Here is an 18,772-nt window from a genome sequence, read left to right as displayed (position 1 = left end):
TCCACTTTCTGTTTTTGTTTGCTTTGTCGAAGATCAGTTGACTGTATTTGCATTTATTTCTGGGTTCTCTATTCTGTTTCATTGGTCTACATGCCTATTTTTATACCAGTACCATGCTGTTTTGGTGACTATGGCCTCATAGTATAGTTTGAAATCAGGTAGTGTGATGATTCCAGATTTGTTCTTTTTGCTTAGTCTTACTTTGGCTATGTGGGCTCTTTTTTGGTTCCATATGAATTTTAGGGTTGTTTTTTCTAAGTCTGTGAAGAATGGTGATGTTATTTTAATGGGAATTGCATTGAATTTATAGATTGCTTTTGCAGTATGATCATTTTCACAATATGGATTCTACCATCCATGAATATGGAATGTGTTTCCGTTTGTTTGTGTCATCTATGATTTCTTTCTGCAGCGTTTTGTAGTTTTCCTTGCAGAGTTCTTTCACCTCCTTGGTTGGGTATATTCCTAAGTATTTTAGTTTATTTTTGTAGCTCTTATAAAAGGTATTGAGTTCTTGATTTGATTCTCAGCTTGGTCACTGTTGGTGTATAAAAGAGCTACTGATTTGTAGACATTAACTTTGTATTTAGAAACTTTGCTGAATTATTTTATCAATTCTATGAACTTTCTGGAGGAGTCTTTAGGGTTTTCTAAGTAAACAATCATATCACCAAGAAACAGCAACAGTTTGACTTCCTCTTCACTTATTTGGATGCCGTTTATTTCTTTCTCTTGTCTGATTGCTCTGGTCAGGACTTCCAGTACTATGCTGAAAAGGACTGATGAGAGTGGGCATCCTTGCCTTGTTCCAGTTCTCAGAGGGAATGCTTTCAAGTTTTCCCCATGCAGTCTTATGTTGGCTGTGGATTTGTCATAGATGGCTTTTATTACATTGAGGTATCTCCCTTGTATGATGATTTTGCTGAGAGTTTTATTCATAAAATGATGGTGGATTTTGTCAAATGCTTTTTCTGCATCTATTGAGATAATCATGTGGTTTTTGTTTTTGATTTTGTTTATGTGGTGTATCACATTTATTGACTTACATATGTTAAAATCATCCCTGCATCCCTGTTATGAAACCCACTTAATCATGGTGGATTACCTTTTCAATATGTAGTTAGATTTGATTAGCTAGTATTTTGTTAAAGATTTTAGCATCTGTGTTCATCAGGGATATTGCTCTGTAGTTTTCTTTTTTGGTTATGCCCTTTCCTAGTTTTGGTATTAGAGTGATACTGGTTTCATAGAATGATTTAGGGAGGGTTCCCTCTTCTCTATCTTGTGGAATAGTGTCAATAGGATTGCTCCCAATTCTTCTTTGAATGTCTGGTAGAATTCTGCTGTGAATCTTTCTGGTCCTGGACTTTTTTTTGTTGGTAAGTTTTAAATTTCCATTTCAATCTCTCTGCTTGCTATTGATCTGCTCAAGGTATCTTATTCTTCCTGATTTAAGCTAGGAAGGGTGTATATTTCCAGGAATTTATCCATCTTCTCTAAGTTTTCTAGTTTATGTGCATAAAGGTGTTCATAGTAGCCTTGAATGATGTTTTGTATTTCTGTGGTGTCATTTGTAATATTTCCTGCTTCATTTCTAATTGAACTTATTTGGATTTTCTCTCTTCTTTTCTTGGTTAATCTTGCTAACGATCTATTAATTTTATTTATCTTTTCAAAGAACCAGTTTTTGTTTCATTTATCGTTTGTATTTTTTTGTTTGTTTGTTTCAACTTCATTTAGTTCTGCTCTGATCTTGGTTATTTTCTTTCTTCTGCTGGGTTTGGGTTTGGTTTGTTCTTGTTTCTCTAGTTCCTTGAGGTGTGACCTTAGATTTTTGGTCCTCTCTCAGACTTTTTGATTTAGGTGTTTAGGGCTACGAACTTTCCTCTTAGCACTGCTTTTGCTGTATCCCAGAGGTTTTGATAGGTTGTGTCACTATTGTGGTTTACTTCAAAGAATTTTTAAATTTCCATCTTGTTTTCATTTTTGACCTAATAATCATTCAGTATCAGGTTATTTAATTTCCATGGATTTGCATGGTTTTGAAGGTTCCTTCTGAAGTTGATTTCCAGTTTTATTCCACTGTAGTCTGAGAGAGTGCTTGATATAATTTAAATTTTCTTAAATTTATTGAGGCTTGTTTTGTGGTCTATCATATGGTCTATCTTGAAGAAAGTTCCATGCACTGTTGAATTGAATGTATATTATGCAATTGTTGGGTAGAATGGTCTGTAAGTATCTGTTAAGTCCATTTCTTTCAGGGTATAGTTTAAATACATTGTTTCTTTGTTGACTTTCTGTCTTGATGGCCTGTCTAGTGCTGTAAGTGGAGTATTGAAGTCCTACTATTATTGTGTTGCTGTCTATCTCATATCTTAGGTCTATTAGTAATTGTTTTATAAATTTGGGAGCTCCAGTGTTAGCTGTATATATATATTTAGGATTGTGATATTTTCCTGTTGGACAAGATCTGTTTTCATTATATAATGTCCCTCTTGGTCTTTTTTTAACTGCTGTTGCTTTAAAATTTGTTTTGTCTGTCATAAGAATAGCTAATCCTGCTCACTTTTGGTGTCCATTTGCATGGAATGTTTTTTCCACCCCTTTTCCTTAAGTTTATGTGAGTTCTTATGTGTTATGTAAGTCTCTTGAAGGCAGCAGATAGTTTGTTGGTTAATTCTTATCCATTCTGTAATTCTGTATCTTTTAGGTGGAGCATATAGGCCATTTACATTCAATGTTAGTATTGAGATGTGAAGTACCATTCCATTTACTGTGATTTTGTTACCTATATATCTAGATTTTTTTTTATTGTACTTTCGTTTCATAGGTCCTGTGAGATTTATGCTTTAAAGAGGTTCTGTTTTGGTGTGTTTCCAGGATTTGTTTCCAGATTTAGAGCTCCTTTTAGCAGTTCTTGTAGTGCTGGCTTGGTAGTGGCAAATTCTCTCAGCATTTGTTTGTCTGAAAAAGACTGAAAAAGATCACACACACACATACACACACACACACGCTTCCATATTTCTCCAATAACGACTGTATGTTCTCTATCCATATTAAGCAAAATAAACTTTTCTGAAGTGTGACCCAATGGACACAGGTTCCTGTCTTCAATGAGTTTGGTGCTTTATTACCATGCAAAGCTGTGTTGTCTCAGGTTTGTTCATCTTCCAGCCTCTACATCTTTCCCAGAGGCCTATAGAAGCATAAAAAATGAGGTCAATTACTCTGCCTTAAAGCACAGAGCCACCTGGCACTGGGTGGCCACCCTCTGGCCACCCTGAAATCTAGCCCCCAGGGTTCTGAGATACCCCACTGACCAAATAATGCTATTAGTAGGGCATCTCCATACTGTCACCTGTAGGAGGAGGGGAGAGCTATACGGGGGGCTTCTCAGAAAAGCCTCACCAGTGGGTTGCTATGGGGTTAGTTATGCAGGTTGTGAGGATTGGGAAATAATGGTAGGTTCATGTTTACTTTCATCTAATTATTCACAATTTCATTGGCTTTGATCCTAATCCTTTTCAACCTTCATCGTTCTAGAGTCTTTTAAAGAGTGATTTTTAAAACCATTTTTTATCCATGGGTAGCCTCCCCTCCCTGACTCCATCATTTCAGTTATCCTTATCTGTCTATACCTTGCTCCCAAGTGTTCACCTGCTGGTTTAGGCCAGCTGCCAAGGTGTCATGCTCTGGCAATTGCTTGAGATAACAGTTTCCAAATGTTTACTACCTTCAGCTTTGTCTCCTCTCTCTCGAGCTTCAAGAGTTGACTCCTAACTAAAGTTTTCTAAGAATTTTAAAATCAGTCCATGCCCATCCTACCTGAAGTCCTCATAATTTTAAAATTTAAAAAATCACATCCCCTTTTAACCTTTGGTTTTGCATTTTGAAGGCATGTAACATGTAATATCAGTCTTGCATACAGTAAGCAATAAATTCACATTTTGGATTATTGATTTCGATAATGGTTCTGAATAACAAAATATATTCCTTCATGTTAACTTCCATTTATAATATTATCAAATGCATCTGTGGTATGAGGAACTGGCTGTAGATATACCTGTGACATTTAAGGCAAAAGATAAAATTCTCGAGAAGATTATTCTTCCATGTATAACGCATGGAAAGTATACTGAAGCTATTGGCAGTTCAGACAGTAACATTGGATCACCTGAGTCAGAGAACTCTTCCCCTGGTATATCAGTACTGTGACATTGGGCAAGTTATCATATCTCTCCAAACTTCAGCTTCATCATCTGTAAAAATGAGGACAATAATAACATACATCTCGTGTGATTTTTTTGAGGATTAAGTGAGATAATCTCTACAGCACTGGCCCATAGAAAGAGCTTAATCCATGTAAAGCTATTATTATTGTGCTACTGGTCCTTCAAGTAAATAATTCGGACATTGACTACGTCAGTGTTTTTCAAGTGTAAACAGAAGGTCATCTCTATTAGCATCAACTTATGTATGTTTAGGCCAGGCACAGTGGCTCATGTCTGTAATCCCAGCACTTTGGGAGGCCGAGGCAGGTGGATCACCTGAGGTCGGAAGTTCGAGACCAGCCTGGCCAACGTGGTGATACCCCGTCTCTACTAAAAACACAAAAATTAGCCAGGCATGCACCTGTAATCCCAGTTACTGGAGAGGCTGAGGCAGGAAAATTGCTTCAACCCACGAGGTGGGGGTTGCAGTGAGCCGAGATTGGGCCACTGTACTCCAGCCTGGGTGACCGAGTGAGACTCCATCACACACATACATACATACGCGTGCGTGCACACGCACACACACACCCCAAACAAACAAAAAACCAAAAAGTATCAACTTAGGTACATTTAGAACATGCAGATGCCTGGGCCCACCCCAGATTTACTGAATTGCTCTTTCTCACGCAGAGGTATAAGCACCCGGGTTTTACCAGATGCCACGGTATATGTTGATGAAACATGCTGCTGATGGATGTGTGGCCTGGGGCTACAGGGCTCCTGAGCTGTTCTGTGTCAGCTGCAGCAGCTAGAGACTGAGTGAGCAGCGTCCACCCACTTGGGAATGCACTCGGTGACCCATTGGCCCAAATTTCTAGCAAGTTCTTAATGACAGTTTTAAGGTGGAGTTACACATCGTGATGCACAGGAGCTGTGCTCGCTCGCCCTTGACCCACATGCCTCTATGAATCCTTTTCTGCATTAGATTTAGGGAAAAACTAGGAGCGTGCGAGGAAAGAGTAAGTCCTAAGGAGGTAGAAAAATGCTCTCTGTTTAAGCTGCAAGAGAATTGATTCAGGCGCCAGACGACTGACATGGCGAATAAAAAAAGAATGACATCTAGAAAAGGGGTATGTTGGTGCCAACCACTGGACATCTTTGGATTCTCTGCTGTCTATATCTTGGGAACACCCGCTGGGGGTGAGGTGGTGGGTGGACAGTATGAAGGGTCTTTGGTCTGTGTGAATAGATACTTGTTGACAAGAGGCTAGTTTCAAGCCATTAAAAATCTAGTTTTACTGGCATCTCAGAAAGGCAGCAATTGTTCTATTTCCCTGGCACGATTATCCCGTGAGGCAGGCTGCAACTTGTCCTATTTGCCCAAGCCTTGGTTGAGTCCCCAGGGAGGACGGTCAGATGGTGACATTTCCAAAGCATATTTGTCTCCAGATAGGAAGAAACCCACTGAAGTGGCAGTGAGTCAGCTTCTTCCTGAGTCCCCAAAGTATAGAACCTATAGTCTGAGAGCTCTTGTGCCGGGCATCTCTGTGTCCTATGGACAATCCGGCCCTTTTGGCAAGGTCTGACTCAATTGGTTTTGGGATACACCTCTGTGTATTTGAGGAAGTTGGCATTTAATGGTGCCCCGGGTTGCTGAATGGTCTTTGACAAATGGTGACTCAAACTTCTCAGCCCTGGAGGGGAAGGAACAGGGCTTTGCTATCTTTCCGACCCAAGCTTGGGTGCCTACTGGCTGGGTGACACTGGACAGGTGAACTAACTTCTCTGAACCTCAGACTCCTCATTTTGCTGTCAGTGTTGTGAAGATTAAATTAGATAATGAGTGAGAGTACTCATAGATAATTCTGGCACATAGGACGTGCTCAGAAAATGGTACCTGTGGCCAGTGCTGAAGGTACCAGTATTGCTGCCATTGTTCTGGAACTTGAGGCATGGCAAAGGCTCTTCAGACTTCACTTCAGGGATTAAGTCCTGTGCCTTAATGCCCTCAGCAAACAAGATTCAACAGTCTAGTCCAGCATAGGTAGATTAATAACTCCTCTTTACCTTGAAAGACAGCTGGGCTTCTTCAAATAGATTAATCAGAGGAAGTAAATGCTAAAATTCAAGTGTAAACAACATAGTCAATCCTATAAATCAATGTGTAAGCATGAGTGATGTATTTTTAAGAAGCTAAAGCCAAAAGTTCAGAAATAGAAAATAATGACTTCTCAACTTTGGGCTGCATTAACTATATGGCATCTGTCAAGAAAAAGAAGATGATCTATTTGCTCAGAAAGCAACTCAAAGCATTGCTTTGGAAAGGAAAAAGAATGATCTACAGGCTAACATAGCTGTAGGCAGCATGTGCTTTTTGGTTATCCTAATACTTCATTGACTAATGTTAGATAAGAGAAACTAATGGTTCATAAATGTATTTTCCTGATATTGCTGTAAGAGGTGGCCCTCATCTGGAGCTGAGGCAGGGTTTTCCTTTTCCACCATCCTAGCTGTGCCTACCCTCCATGCCATGGAAGTCAAGGTATCCCACTGTGTTTTAAATGAATATATATATATGGAGTCTTGCTCTGTCGTCCAGCCTGGAGTGAAGTGGCGCAATCTCGGCTCACTGCAACCTCCGCCACCCGGGTTCAAGTGATTCTCCTGTTTCAGACTCCTGAGTAGCTGGGATTACAGGAGTGCACCACCACACCTGGCTAATTTTTTTTTTTTTTTTGTATTTTTAGTAGAGACAGGATTTCTCCATGTTGGCTAGGCTGGTCTCGAACTCCTGATCTCAGGTGACCCTCTCTCTTTAGCCTCCCAAAGTGTTGGGATTACAGGTGTGAGCCACTGCGCCTGGCTCAAATAAAAATAATTTTGAATTCACGAATCCATAAGATTAAACCATTTGAGAGTAATTAGCAATTTCTAGAATTAATGGATAATGTTCAAATCAATTAAAAAAAATCCAACAGTTAGTAATACAAAATTATTTATTAGTAAAAAAAGAAGGAGAGAGCATTTGTTCATTACACAAACAGGTAAAACAATTGAAAGTTTCCTATAAAAATTTAAACTATGAGCATACAAAGTAGGAGTGGCACAATGACCGGGTTTGAGGACTTCATATGAATGCCTAGCATCAGAAAATTGGAAATAGTGACATGTAAACTGTGCTTCGGATATTGTGTTACCAAGTTGCATATTTTGCACTGTCATCTAGACGTGGTAGAAAAATAGATATACTCGTGCCATGTTCTGAATTACTGTAATTTCTATTAACTATAGCAGATGTCACAGTTTGTTTCCCTCTTATAGAAATCACTGGTGGCGGCTGCTGAGGGGGCAAAGTCCACACAGTTTGTGCTCGGGTAGAAGTACTCTGCCGCCTGGAGAGCATCCAAGTCCTCTGCCTCACACGATGCGCAGTAGCAGAGGGAGGCGGTGGCTGAGGAGAAGCAGCTGTACTGGGCATGTGAGGGCAACTGGTGGTAGGAATGGTCTTCTGGGGGGTAGCCACAGGTTCTGGTGTCCAGAGAAGCAGGGGAATTGTAATTCTCTGGAGCATATGAATGCAGCTGAGCTGGTGAGTAACTGTAGTCTAAGGAGCCAGAGAGAGTGGAGGAATTTGAAGGTGATCCCGGGATCTAGAGAAATGACAACCAAGAAACAAAAAGCTTAATAACTTAGACAGGATCAAAAGAACTGAACAGTGTGGGTTTACCAATGCAGAGTGAGAAAATGAGGGGTAAAAAACCAAACCAAAGCAAACAACACCCAAACCAAGTCTGCAGAAGTAATTTTATTTGCTGACTACACGATTTCATGACACCACAATCTATAGTTACCTATTTCTTTCCCAACAATAAATTGCCTTGCTTCGCTGGCTTCCTTTGTTATAATCCTACTTTAGAGGGTGCTCTGTTCTGAAACCACAAAATCCCACTGTGCTTCAAGTCACCTGCACATCAAATCATGCTGTAGGCCACAGTCTAAGCTGCAGGTGGCACCCTGGATGTTTCTCCTTACCCTCACCATGGAGAATCAGGTGATCATGCAAAGGCATAACTTGGATCCTCAAGGATCTTAGAGTATCCCTGGGACACGCCAAGATGAGTCACTACCTGTCCCGCCACTAAAGTCTTGTTCCCTGGAATGAGAGCTACTACTGTCTGTTTTCTCTTAAGCAAGTCTGCAATTGCTACTGAGAAAACCTAACTTGGAGGCTGGGAAGGAACTGGCTCACTGGGGCCCCATATTTGCCCCGTGACAATGCGCATATTCTACAGAGTTAATTTCCTATCCCCTCTGAAATTTAGTCTGATGCCCACACAGACTTTTGACAACCCAAAAGCAAAAAGTATTTACGTTCCTTAAAAAAGAAAACCTTATAACTTAAGGTTTACAAAAAAAACCTGTGAGTCTCTAAAAGACAACTAAAATAACTAGTTTCCACTAATAGAAACCTTACTTCATTTTGCAGGATAACACATTTTCAAACATTTGAGATCCACCAAGAACAACCAATTTAATTTTTTTCAAAGATTACGGCTTCATTTTTACTAACCATCTCAGACCCAAATGAGTTATTGTGCTTATAGCAGACTAAAACAATCAGTTAGTAGAGCCAGTTCAACGACAAAACAAAGCAAAACCTCCCCCTAACGAAATGAAGTTTGGTACCATATATACACAGCCTTAATTCCATTTCCAAGAACTCAAAATTCCATCAAAAAATCTAAGAGCCATTGTTTAAACCACTGACTTCCAATTAGTAGGTGTCTTGACTTCACAGTTTAAAAAACATTAAATGAATATTGCCAGGAACCTCTTTTTATTGCTACACACCAACTTACTTGGTGGCCTAAAAATCTAAATCTTGGGAAATCTGAATTATCTGTGTATCCAAAGGTTTATGCCCTGCAGTGTGTGGCTACTTCTATACATTGACTTTTAAATTCTTCTCTGCCTGTTTCCTTGGATGATTTCCTTGCTGATAGTTTTTGTATGATTTCCCAAGAGGCGGTGCAAACTCATAAAGCACTATTACCCCATAGTTAGCAACAATCAGGTATATAAAAAACTGAGATAAATTACCAGGCTCTGGTTAAAGCAGAAAGGGGTGGCCTGGAAGCTGTCTGGGAAATGGTGCGGAGCACTTTGTGTGGAATTGAGCAAAGGCTCCGGGTGCATCTCTGTCTGAAGGTAGGAATCAAAGATCTGGTCAAGGCAGCTTGAGTTTTCTTCACATGAAACACAACTGGAAAATTCTCCCCGTTGAAAATAAGTGGGCGTGGAAGAAATTGGTTCAGGTTCAAAATATAGTCCTAGAAGAGAAAGGAAAAAGACAGGTTTTTGCATAAAAATTGCAAAACACAGATTTGAATGGAGATCTATACTCTGAATATTTACTATGTCTAGGGGGAAAAGGGCTTAACGAGGCCAGAAAAGTAAACAGGAATGCAATTTTGACTTTTTAGTTGTCCTAGCTAATTCAAGCTCTAGGGAAATCAATGTGGCTAATAATGTGGAAATTGGCTGTAAAAGTGGTTAGGGCAAAAATAAAAGGATGGTGACCCAATCTGTGTCCAAGTGTCACAGTCAAATAATTGCTCAAGCTTCCCCTTTCTTGGACTATAAAACCGTGGACATCCAGCCCCTACCGGCAGTTCATGTAAACCTCTCAGAAGTAACTGACAGAGTTGTTGAGGCTTTGAGAAAACTTTTGATGCTATGGGAAATAATTCTCTTGACTTAGGGTGATTGCTTTTCTGAACTTTTCACTCTTACTCAGTAACTTAAGTTTGGAGGAGAGAATTTTGAGAAGTGATTTAAATGATAATGCAAATGATAATCATGGAAACCAGGAGCATAGAGTACCAATTAGCACTACTGGCTTGAAATTACAAAAAGCAAAAATGTTTTCTCAGTGGACACGCTAACATCATAATGTGATCAAAGTAAGTTGTTAAATGTCAAACAAGAATAATCAGCAAACATTACTCCTTTTCCATTTTATTATTAATAGGCCCAATTTGTGATAATTATCTGTAAATGCTGGAAGAAGAGAGGATTAGAGTGTTCTCATCAAAGGGACTAAAGGACACTGGGTTCTTCTTGAGGTCTCAAGTTCTTTAGAGTGAAGCTACAGTGACACATTTAGTGGGGAGCGGCCATAGGCAGAGGTTTCCTTGAATACGACCTCCTTAAACTCTTAGCTGTTGAGTAGCAGAGGTAGGAGTGTTTATGTAATTGAGTTATTCTTATTGGGCTGAGAAAACCTACACTTGTTTGAACTGCTTTCTGGGAAGAGAGAAGGGGAGGGAAGCCCCTGTCGGCTGGAAACTAAAGGAACAGAGCAAAGGCATTATTTGAGTGCCTCGGGATGTTCTGTATGCCATCTAACAGTGCACTAAAAAAAGATAAGTTCCTGAGAACAATTCTGATTTTGCAGTTCAGTTTAGTTACTTGGCGATGAGGAACTGGAATAAATGTGAAGAACAAACTCTTGGGACAATATAGCAGAGAGTAGAGAGTTCAGAAATGAAGACAACATTTGTGCTTGTTTTCTTGCTGGGCTTGCATGTGGAGTGACTGTGGCCTTTTTCACCTTCTGATTGGTTGGATTCCAATTAAATAGTGGTGCCTATCTTAACCCCTGAATCAAGCACTGAAAGACTTTCGAGATGGACTTTTGAAAGAGTGTTTGAGGGAACTGTAATGCTGGCTGTACTGACCTGCAGAAGATGGTGCAACTGGATCTGAAAGGTGGACACTGCTGCCTCCGGACCGCTGTCAAAGCAAGAATATCACCGTGAAGCAGGCTGAAAGAAAAGTTCTAAAGGGTAAGCTAAGACATTTTGATGAGAACTATGTTTCTGCTATAAGGTAAGCCAGATTCCTCCTTCTCAGAAAAAGTTGCCTTTTTAAATACAACCAATGTTATGTTTTATTTAGATTCAGTATTTATGTTTGCTTGTTTGGGGAGTTTTTCCCTGATATCAGATTCTTCAACTTAAATTTTAAAAATGATTAATTTTGACTAAAAAATTAATGGAAATAATTTTATGTGGCAAAAACGTAACAGTTTGAGAAAATGCAGCAAAAGGCTTCCTATTAAACTATTTGATTTAAAATTAATAAGGACTAACATTTATTTAACCCCAACTGTCTACGGCTTAGTCAATTATTTTTCTCAACATTTTTGTATATCATCTGGCTACTTAGCCTTAGGGATTCGTTTCCCCAAAGAACACAATTCCTAATTTTAATCCTGAGTAGCTAAAAATATTCACATGTTCTTGTATACACGAAATATTAAAATAGAAAATATTTTCTTAAAGCTATAGTTGGTGAGTTGGAACCTACTTACATTCTAGTTAATGGTCAGGAATTATTCCAGTACTTTGTATGTTTTGTGCTATTTTCTATAAAACTTGCTATTATTTAAACTACTGTATTTAAATACTTGAAAGTTTATGAGACTGCTCTTTTTAACTATGTAAAGTAAAGCAGCCTGCATTTTTCAGTTGAATTGATAATTATACTGAGTAATTTAGGTTTTTTTTTTTTTTTTTTTTTTTTAAATTTCAGGTGGTGGCTTTAAAGTTTAAAGGGACCTGCGTTGCTCTGTGATTCTGTGCTGGGAAGCCGAGCTCACCACACCTCTTTTGGGTTACAGGGGATACTCACTCCCATACCGTGAGCCACAGGGAGAGCTGTGCAGGCAGCCACTGCTGAAACAGGAGGCAGCATTAATTTTGAAAATGATCTGTGCTGTAATGTCATGAACCAGGAAGCTGGAATCCTTTACCAGCTCTTTATGCAAATATTTGGCTGCAGCTTGAGCTGAAGGACTTGGAAGGAGTGTGTATTAAAAAATCTGCCTCATTGTAGAGCTTTCCTTAACCCCATTTCTCCCCCGATTGGCCTGTTTGTCTGCCTCCTCCCCATGTTATCTCCCTGAGGTGTGTTTACAATATCCTACTTGATATTATCTTTCGAGTCATGGGTTCGCTTTCTACTTTGCTCCAAGAATACAAAGAAAGGCAACTCTGTCTTAGATTTCAAACAGCACAAAAATTCACAATCTACAATGTATAAAAACACATCAAGACTGTTTAAAAAATTAAGGATTTAAAAAAAGAAAGGTAAATGATATCTTTTGATAATGACTAACTCAAGTTTCCTTTTACCCCGAAGGCAAGTGTGTGTGTGTCTGTGTGTGTGTGCACATGCACATGTTTGCAAATTGATCTGGCTGAAATAAGTTTTTTAAAATCAAGTGTTCCAATCCGGCATACACACAGTTTCTTCTGGCACTGCTTGAAGAATATTTGAGTTCTTTACTGAATATCTGTCTCAACCTATAACTTCCACTCATGATTGCCTTCTTAAAATTTCAAATTGTGGATACTACTCTGACTTTATAAAAAATTAAGATAGATTTCTTGCTGCTTTGTAGTATTTGATATAATTAACTCTTTCCTTGGCTTAAAGTTCCCCAGAGGCATCCTTCAACAAATGAACAAACTGGGGATCATCTCTGTTATACCAGAAAGGCCTACACTAAGGAGCAGGCACACATCATCCCCTGGTATCTGCTACCCTTGCCTACTAAGTGCGCTCTCACAGCTTCCTTAGAATCCCAGATCCTTCCGATGGCTTCCAGTGAGGGATGTTACATCTGGCTGTTGTAATTAAATTATATGCGTGTTACTCCTACTTGCTTGCGAGGCCCTGGGCTGATGCAGTCTTCTGGGAAGCAAAGGAGAGCAGGCTTTACTCTGCTGTTCCTATAAGACACTGGTTCAGAAGTCCTGCTTTATTTCTCAGGAGGGAATTCAGAAAAATTTAAATAAGAAACCGGTCAGATACACAAGTGAAATGTCTTACCCTTGCTTTAGCTCCTGTAGTGAGCTAAGAAGGGAACAGTGGCCAGACCCATCTGTAAGGGCCCAGCAGCAAGTGCCACACTCACAAGGGGCTCCCCAGGTGCAGATGAGCAGAACTCTACCAAGTAGCAAAGCTCCTTAAGGAAATGTTACATTTTAGAGCAGAACTCTACCAAGGACCAAAGCTCCTTAGGGAAACATTACATTTTATTATGAATGTCTTGATGACGTTTTTCTCCAGAAGCATTTTCCAGTTCCCTTGTACCTGGTTTTATTAATTAACCATCTCTGAACTGAAGGGGTTGAGGCTGTCAGACTCCTGCTTAGTATGGTCAGATCTGCAGAATGATGAATTTAGAGAGTAAAGAGCCAACGGAAGGGTTTTTATATTACACTAAGAATAAGGCCTTAGTCCTACTTTTAGCGTCGCCACGAGCAACTTCAAGGTTTTGAATTTTACCTGTAATCGAAGGACGGATCTCTGATCTACTTACCTCTGCTGGCTGTTATAAAAACTAAATGAAATAGTGGCTGTGCCAAAGTGCTTTAAAAGAAGAACCACTGTGAAGTCCTCTAGAAACATAAGGGAGTGTTAATGTGTTACCTGAAATTCTGCACATGGAGGTCCTAGCTTTTCCAGCTGCATGTGCTGTATATGCCAAATTGCAGCTGGCTCACATCTGAACTCTAAACTCTGAGCAAAGGGTATGAATGAACATTACCAAAGAGCTGGCTTTCAATCCTTGGTTGGAATTTTATTTTAGTTGCTTTCCCCAAATAATATTATTATTTCTCAAATAATGACCACTAACATTTATTGAGCACTCACTATGTGGAAAGCATTCTTCTAACGGCTTTGTATGCAATAACTCGATTAACCCTCACAAAATCCTATCATCCCCAATTTGAAGACGAATAAACAGAGGCAAGAGAGACTGGGTAATTTGCTTGAGGATACACACCATGGAGGAGCTGAGACCTGAGCCCAGTCCATCTGGTTCTGGAAACTGTGTTTACCTCCCCTACATCATTTGCCCCCTCCCATTTCATGAAGTTCAACTGTCAAAGGCCTATTTCATGAAGTCATGCATTGCACATGAACAGTATCAGGCACAAAAACTGTTGTGGGGCCGATACCAATGAGCTGGAGAAGGACCAATCCTAACAGGCAATACGAGCCCCAGCTGTCAGATCCTACATTCACACCCAAACCAACCCCCAAGCAATTGTATGATGGAGGCTTTTTAGGGATGAGCTGCCCTCTCTTGGGCAATAATCTCACCTAGTTTATTTGGTTCTGCTGCTGCCCTGAGTGCCTTTGGCAGTAAGGATACACCAAAGGATGGTGTATAAAGTGTCAGTTCATAACTGAGCAGTCATTGCTCAGTTCAATTTTGTAATAACCTGGAACTGCTTAAGGTGTTGATACATTTTAAGGAAGTGGTCCTGTACTCCAGCTGTCTTTTCTGCAGAGACAGGGCCCTTTTCTGCTAGATACTTTGGGTGACTGATGATTTACAGATAAATAATCTCAGAGGGTGAGTTCCAGAACAATGAGGAGGGAAGGGAGGATGTTCTACACAGTTGCTATCCTGGAAGGGGCCCCTAAAATGAGGTGAATTTCTGGGAGAGATTTTCTATGGGTCTGCAAGGGCTGTACATTCCCATACACTGTCTTCCTAACAAAACGATGTCTACTTACCTGCTGGCCGCTCCTCCCCCTGCAGAGGACCAACACACTTTTTATACTTTACTTTCATTCATGGGGGATGGATGGGCTCCCCCAAATCCTGAGACCCACGACATGCCCCAGCTGTCCTCTGTAGCTTTCCGATTGGGATGCATCTGGCTACAGAAGTCATAGGAACAGCAGAGAAAGGCCAGGTCTGGGGATGGTGAGTGCGTGGGGCCTTGGGTGGCCTCCACACCTTGCAGACACAGGGTTGAAAGAGGCCTGGCATGGGCTGCCCAGTGAGGGAAGGGCTTATGCTTACGGTTCCCCCGGAGGCCGCCTGGTGTGCCCGTCTTTGCTGCAGCAGCTCCTTCACTGTGATCTTCACTCGGACACCTTGATACACCTTCGGTTTTTCTGGAGAAAGGCAACTGAGTCAGTGGTCGAGTCCAAGGTCTGGGTGCCAGGGTGCAGAGTGGGGGACCCTTTTATAGGCAATAGCACCCAAAGTCAAGTTTCTAAGTTCGGAGAACACACACAAAAAATGTCAAAGGACGGTAAAAACCCAAACATCTCAGACTCGAAAGAATGAAGAGTGGCTGAACAGGTTTCAGGGCCCCAGTGGGAACAGAACCCATGGAAATTTGTGAGGCCACCCACCCCTGGCTAGGCCTCAGTCCTAGGCCAATAGCATACAGGTTTTTCTGCTCTGGAATGTGGAGACCTGTGCAGTGGAGCCCACCACTCTGGCTAGGCCGGGGGAACCTAGGCTTTCAGACCCAGCCCGCTGAGAGAGTGTATTATGGACCTGGGGAGGGGCCAGGCCTGGGGCAGGGGGCTTCCTCCGATTATGGCGTCTGATGTAGCTCTCCCCACTGTGCTGTTCCCACTAGCGTGGAAGTCCCGAGTCCCCTCCTTCTCCACCTGGCCAGGTATGGCTTCTGTAGAGTCTCCGACCTCTGTGTGCCCTTGGTCTGGAAGCCAGCCCTGGAGCAAGCGGTGAGGGTTGGCCAGCCCAGTCCTGGGCCGGCGAGTGACTTGCCAGACTGACCCTAGTAAAGGGGCCAGGCCCGAGGAACTCCCTCCCTCTCTCCCTTCTGTCTTTTCCTTCTGCGCGCTCTCCCTCTCCCCTTTTCTCCGCCTTTTTCGCGCTCCATCTTGCCCTCCTCCCTCCTTCGCCCCCGCTCGTGCTCTCCCCTTCTTCCCTTCTCTCCCCACCCCCTCCCTTTCTGGGGCAGGCGTTTCTCCGAGGCGCATTGAGGCTCCGGGGCGAGTCCGCGCAGCGCGAGCTGGGAAAAGCCGTCCGGGGCTCCCGATGACCCTGCACTCGGCCGGGAGGCCACCCTTCGCTAGGGGCCGCCCCCGGGCTGGCGGGGCCCGGTCGGACTGCCCCAGCTTGCGGGAGCTGGCGGGCGCGCGCCAGAGGGGTTCGCTGGGAGGGACCCCTGCGCGCCGGGTGCAGGGGCAGCCTCGGCCCCGGGTCCCGAAGAGCCGCAGTGAGTAGGTTGGGGACCAGCTGTTTGGCCAAGCCGGCCGGGCGAGCTTTCAAGGTGGAGGTGGCCGCAGGAGTCCTGGGTGGCTCCGGCCCTGACCACGACCCTGCAGTGAGCGTCCAGGAATCCGCGGGGAGGAGCTGGGTGCGGCGGCCGAGGGTGGTCGCGCGTTCAGCCTGGGCGCCTGGCGATAGTGCCAGGATGCCAGCGCCTCGCCTGGTCACTGCGGGGACCGCAGCTGGACAGCAGGGTTCCCCCTCAAGCCGGATTCCAGGAGCCAGGGTCTCCCTAGGAAAGGGGATTGCACTCTTCCTAGCCCGGACCCAGGGAATCCCGTGCCCAGCCCGCAGGGCCCAAGCGCCGCGCTCTCTCCGCGCTCCAGCCTACCGCAGCCCCACCACCCTGTTCCTCGATCGGCTCCGGACTCCGCGGGCGGGCGTCCCTCGGGTCCGCGCAGGGACCGCCACTGCTAGGCTCATTGCAGCCGGCGCGCTCTATCCCGGTCCCAGGTTCACTGTGAGCCTCTAGCTCCCCCAGTCGCCGCTTCTGGGCGCGCAGGGTCCGCGCCGCGATGTCCCAGGACACAACAGTGGATACGTGGTAGGGCGGGCGGGGGCCTGGGGTACGCGGACGTCCGGAGCGGCTAACTCGGCCTCTGGGCCTCTGCCCTCCGGGACAGGCGCTGAGTGGGAGCAGCCACAGCGTGGCCCGCGCCCTCTCCGGATCCCCGGCCTTTACTCGCATGCCTTGACTTTGTGCCTCTGTGTTCTATGTAGGAAAAGCTGTGGAAACACACCCGGATTGAAATGCCCCTGGCCCGCCTGACCCTACCCCAGGAGAAGCAGCCGAGTTACCCGACATCGTGGTCAGCAGGAGCTGGGTCGGTGGCTGGATGCTGCAGCTGCAGGGACTCAGCGCCTGGGAGGGCTCCTGGGCAGGGAGAGAAGCAGAGATGCAACATTTTTAAAGTTTCACAAAGCATCCGGCTGCACCCAGGTCCCTGGAGCAGGAGACAAACAGAATTAATGTTTTATACCTTCGGGTATAGGTTTGAGTTTTTTCCCCCTCATGCCAAGTATTTAAAACCTCTAGAAACCCATGATTTGACAATCAATGATTGCGCGATACTTTCAATTTGAATATTCAAAGGCTTAACAAAATGGACTATCTTCTGCAGAAATCCTGCACACAGGCACCCCACAGAGAGTCCAGAGAAACAGGGAGTGAGACCCCTTTGGGTCCTGGCCCTTCCTTTTATTACATTTTGAGCATTTTGTCCTCCTTCCCACAGATAGAGCAGATGTCCTCAAAGATGCTCTGTATTTCAGCCTTCAGGGCAGCTAGGGAGCCATGAGTGACTTAGGCTGCCCTGGCCATGAAAACCAGAGCCAGACTGGCTGACCAGACTGATTCCCGCATCCCCCATCTGTGTTTTGAGGGAAAATCCCAGGTTTTGGGGAGTGAACATGGCAGCTAGTGGGTGTGGCACAGCAAGAGGTCACTCTGGGCCCAGGTGGGAGGCCAGCAGCCTAGCAGAGGCCTTCGCTCTGCATCTCCTATTTTTCTGACTCCTCCTGGCTACCAGGGGGCTTCCCTACCCCTTTCATCCTGCTCTTTCTGGGCCCGACACTCTGGGGTTTCAGCTCGGAATGACTGCCCATTAAGACCCTTTGCTCCTCCGCACAGAGCTGGGGATGCCAGGAGCCTCGTCCTCTGGAGACTTTGTGACTCTGGGTTTCACTACTGCACTGTGAAGTGCCCTCTTTGCTTTTTCTCCCTCTAGAGCCACCCTTGCTTTTTTTGCTGTGGGAGCACATGTTAGGAAACAGTGACAGGTTTGGCTCCTGCTCATTTTAACTGAAAGGATGTGAACTTGGGTTCAAGCCTTCTTCCCTTCGTGTGAGAAGGGGGAGGGACTTGGAATCAAGCTTCCCCTTGGTCCAGGCCTAAGCCCCTCACTAATGACTTGGGATTCTACTGGGTCACCTTCTGTGAGTACTTACTGTGCCTCTTCCATGTGATTTGGAAGGTGAGGAGACAGGAATGGTCCACAGAGGGAGAGGGTGCCAGGCCAAGTCCTCTCATAGCCACCCACCCCCTCCACAGAAGGGGACAGCAAGAGAAGACAGAGAGGCACGGTGGGATTCCCTTTGCAAATAACCAAGATATTTACAGGATTCCAGACCAGGCCATGGTTTTTAGGCCTCTGCTCTTTGTTCTCTGAGTTCTCAGAAATGTAAAAAGTGTAGTTTAGCCCCAAATGCCTCTAGAAAAAGATTGGGGTGCCCCCAAAAGTGTCACGTACAGAGGGAAGCACACAGAGCTTAGGGAAAAGACACCTGAGAATGACGAGACTGATAGGAATTGCTTGGCAGCTGAAGCCACATCTCTAGGGGAGAGGAGCAGGCCTGGGAACACCTGAGGTGGCACCTGGCAGTAGAGGGCAGGATGGATGTATTGAAATCTGACAACTTCCGGAGCTTCTTTCTACAAATGCCC

The 18,772-nt window shown here is 43.8% G+C and overlaps 1 protein-coding gene and 1 long non-coding RNA gene across 6 annotated transcripts; one reads left to right on the top strand and one right to left on the bottom strand.

Moving 5' to 3' along the window:
• Positions 1–7,189: 7,189 nt before the first annotated feature.
• Positions 7,190–16,791, bottom strand: POU2AF3 (POU class 2 homeobox associating factor 3). 5 transcript variants are annotated; one of them, XR_012423684.1, is made up of 7 exons: positions 16,661–16,791; positions 15,705–16,561; positions 15,103–15,197; positions 12,847–12,971; positions 10,952–11,006; positions 9,312–9,541; positions 7,190–7,861 (listed from the first exon to the last, which is right to left on the bottom strand). XR_012423684.1 is itself a non-coding variant. In XM_065528968.1 (6 exons), the coding sequence occupies exons 1-6, from the start codon at positions 16,750–16,752 to the stop codon at positions 7,493–7,495; spliced, it is 1,698 nt and encodes a 565-aa protein (XP_065385040.1). In that variant the 5' UTR covers positions 16,753–16,791; the 3' UTR covers positions 7,190–7,492. The 5 variants fall into 5 exon arrangements, 2 of the variants coding, with proteins under 2 accessions (XP_065385040.1, XP_005579626.3); XM_065528968.1 differs by lacking the exon at positions 12,847–12,971; XR_012423685.1 differs by lacking the exon at positions 7,190–7,861 and having other exon boundaries at positions 9,458–9,541; positions 12,828–12,971.
• On the top strand, positions 10,875–12,208 carry LOC141408515 (uncharacterized). The gene is made up of 2 exons (XR_012423687.1): positions 10,875–11,059; positions 11,808–12,208. It is a non-coding gene; the product is annotated as an uncharacterized lncRNA (long non-coding RNA).
• Positions 16,792–18,772: the final 1,981 nt, after the last annotated feature.

Source organism: Macaca fascicularis, chromosome 14 (assembly GCF_037993035.2).
Source record: "Macaca fascicularis isolate 582-1 chromosome 14, T2T-MFA8v1.1".
Lineage (NCBI taxonomy): Eukaryota > Metazoa > Chordata > Mammalia > Primates > Cercopithecidae > Macaca > Macaca fascicularis.
The sequence above is the reverse complement of the archived record's forward strand: the minus strand, read 5'-3'. Positions and strand labels throughout refer to the sequence as shown.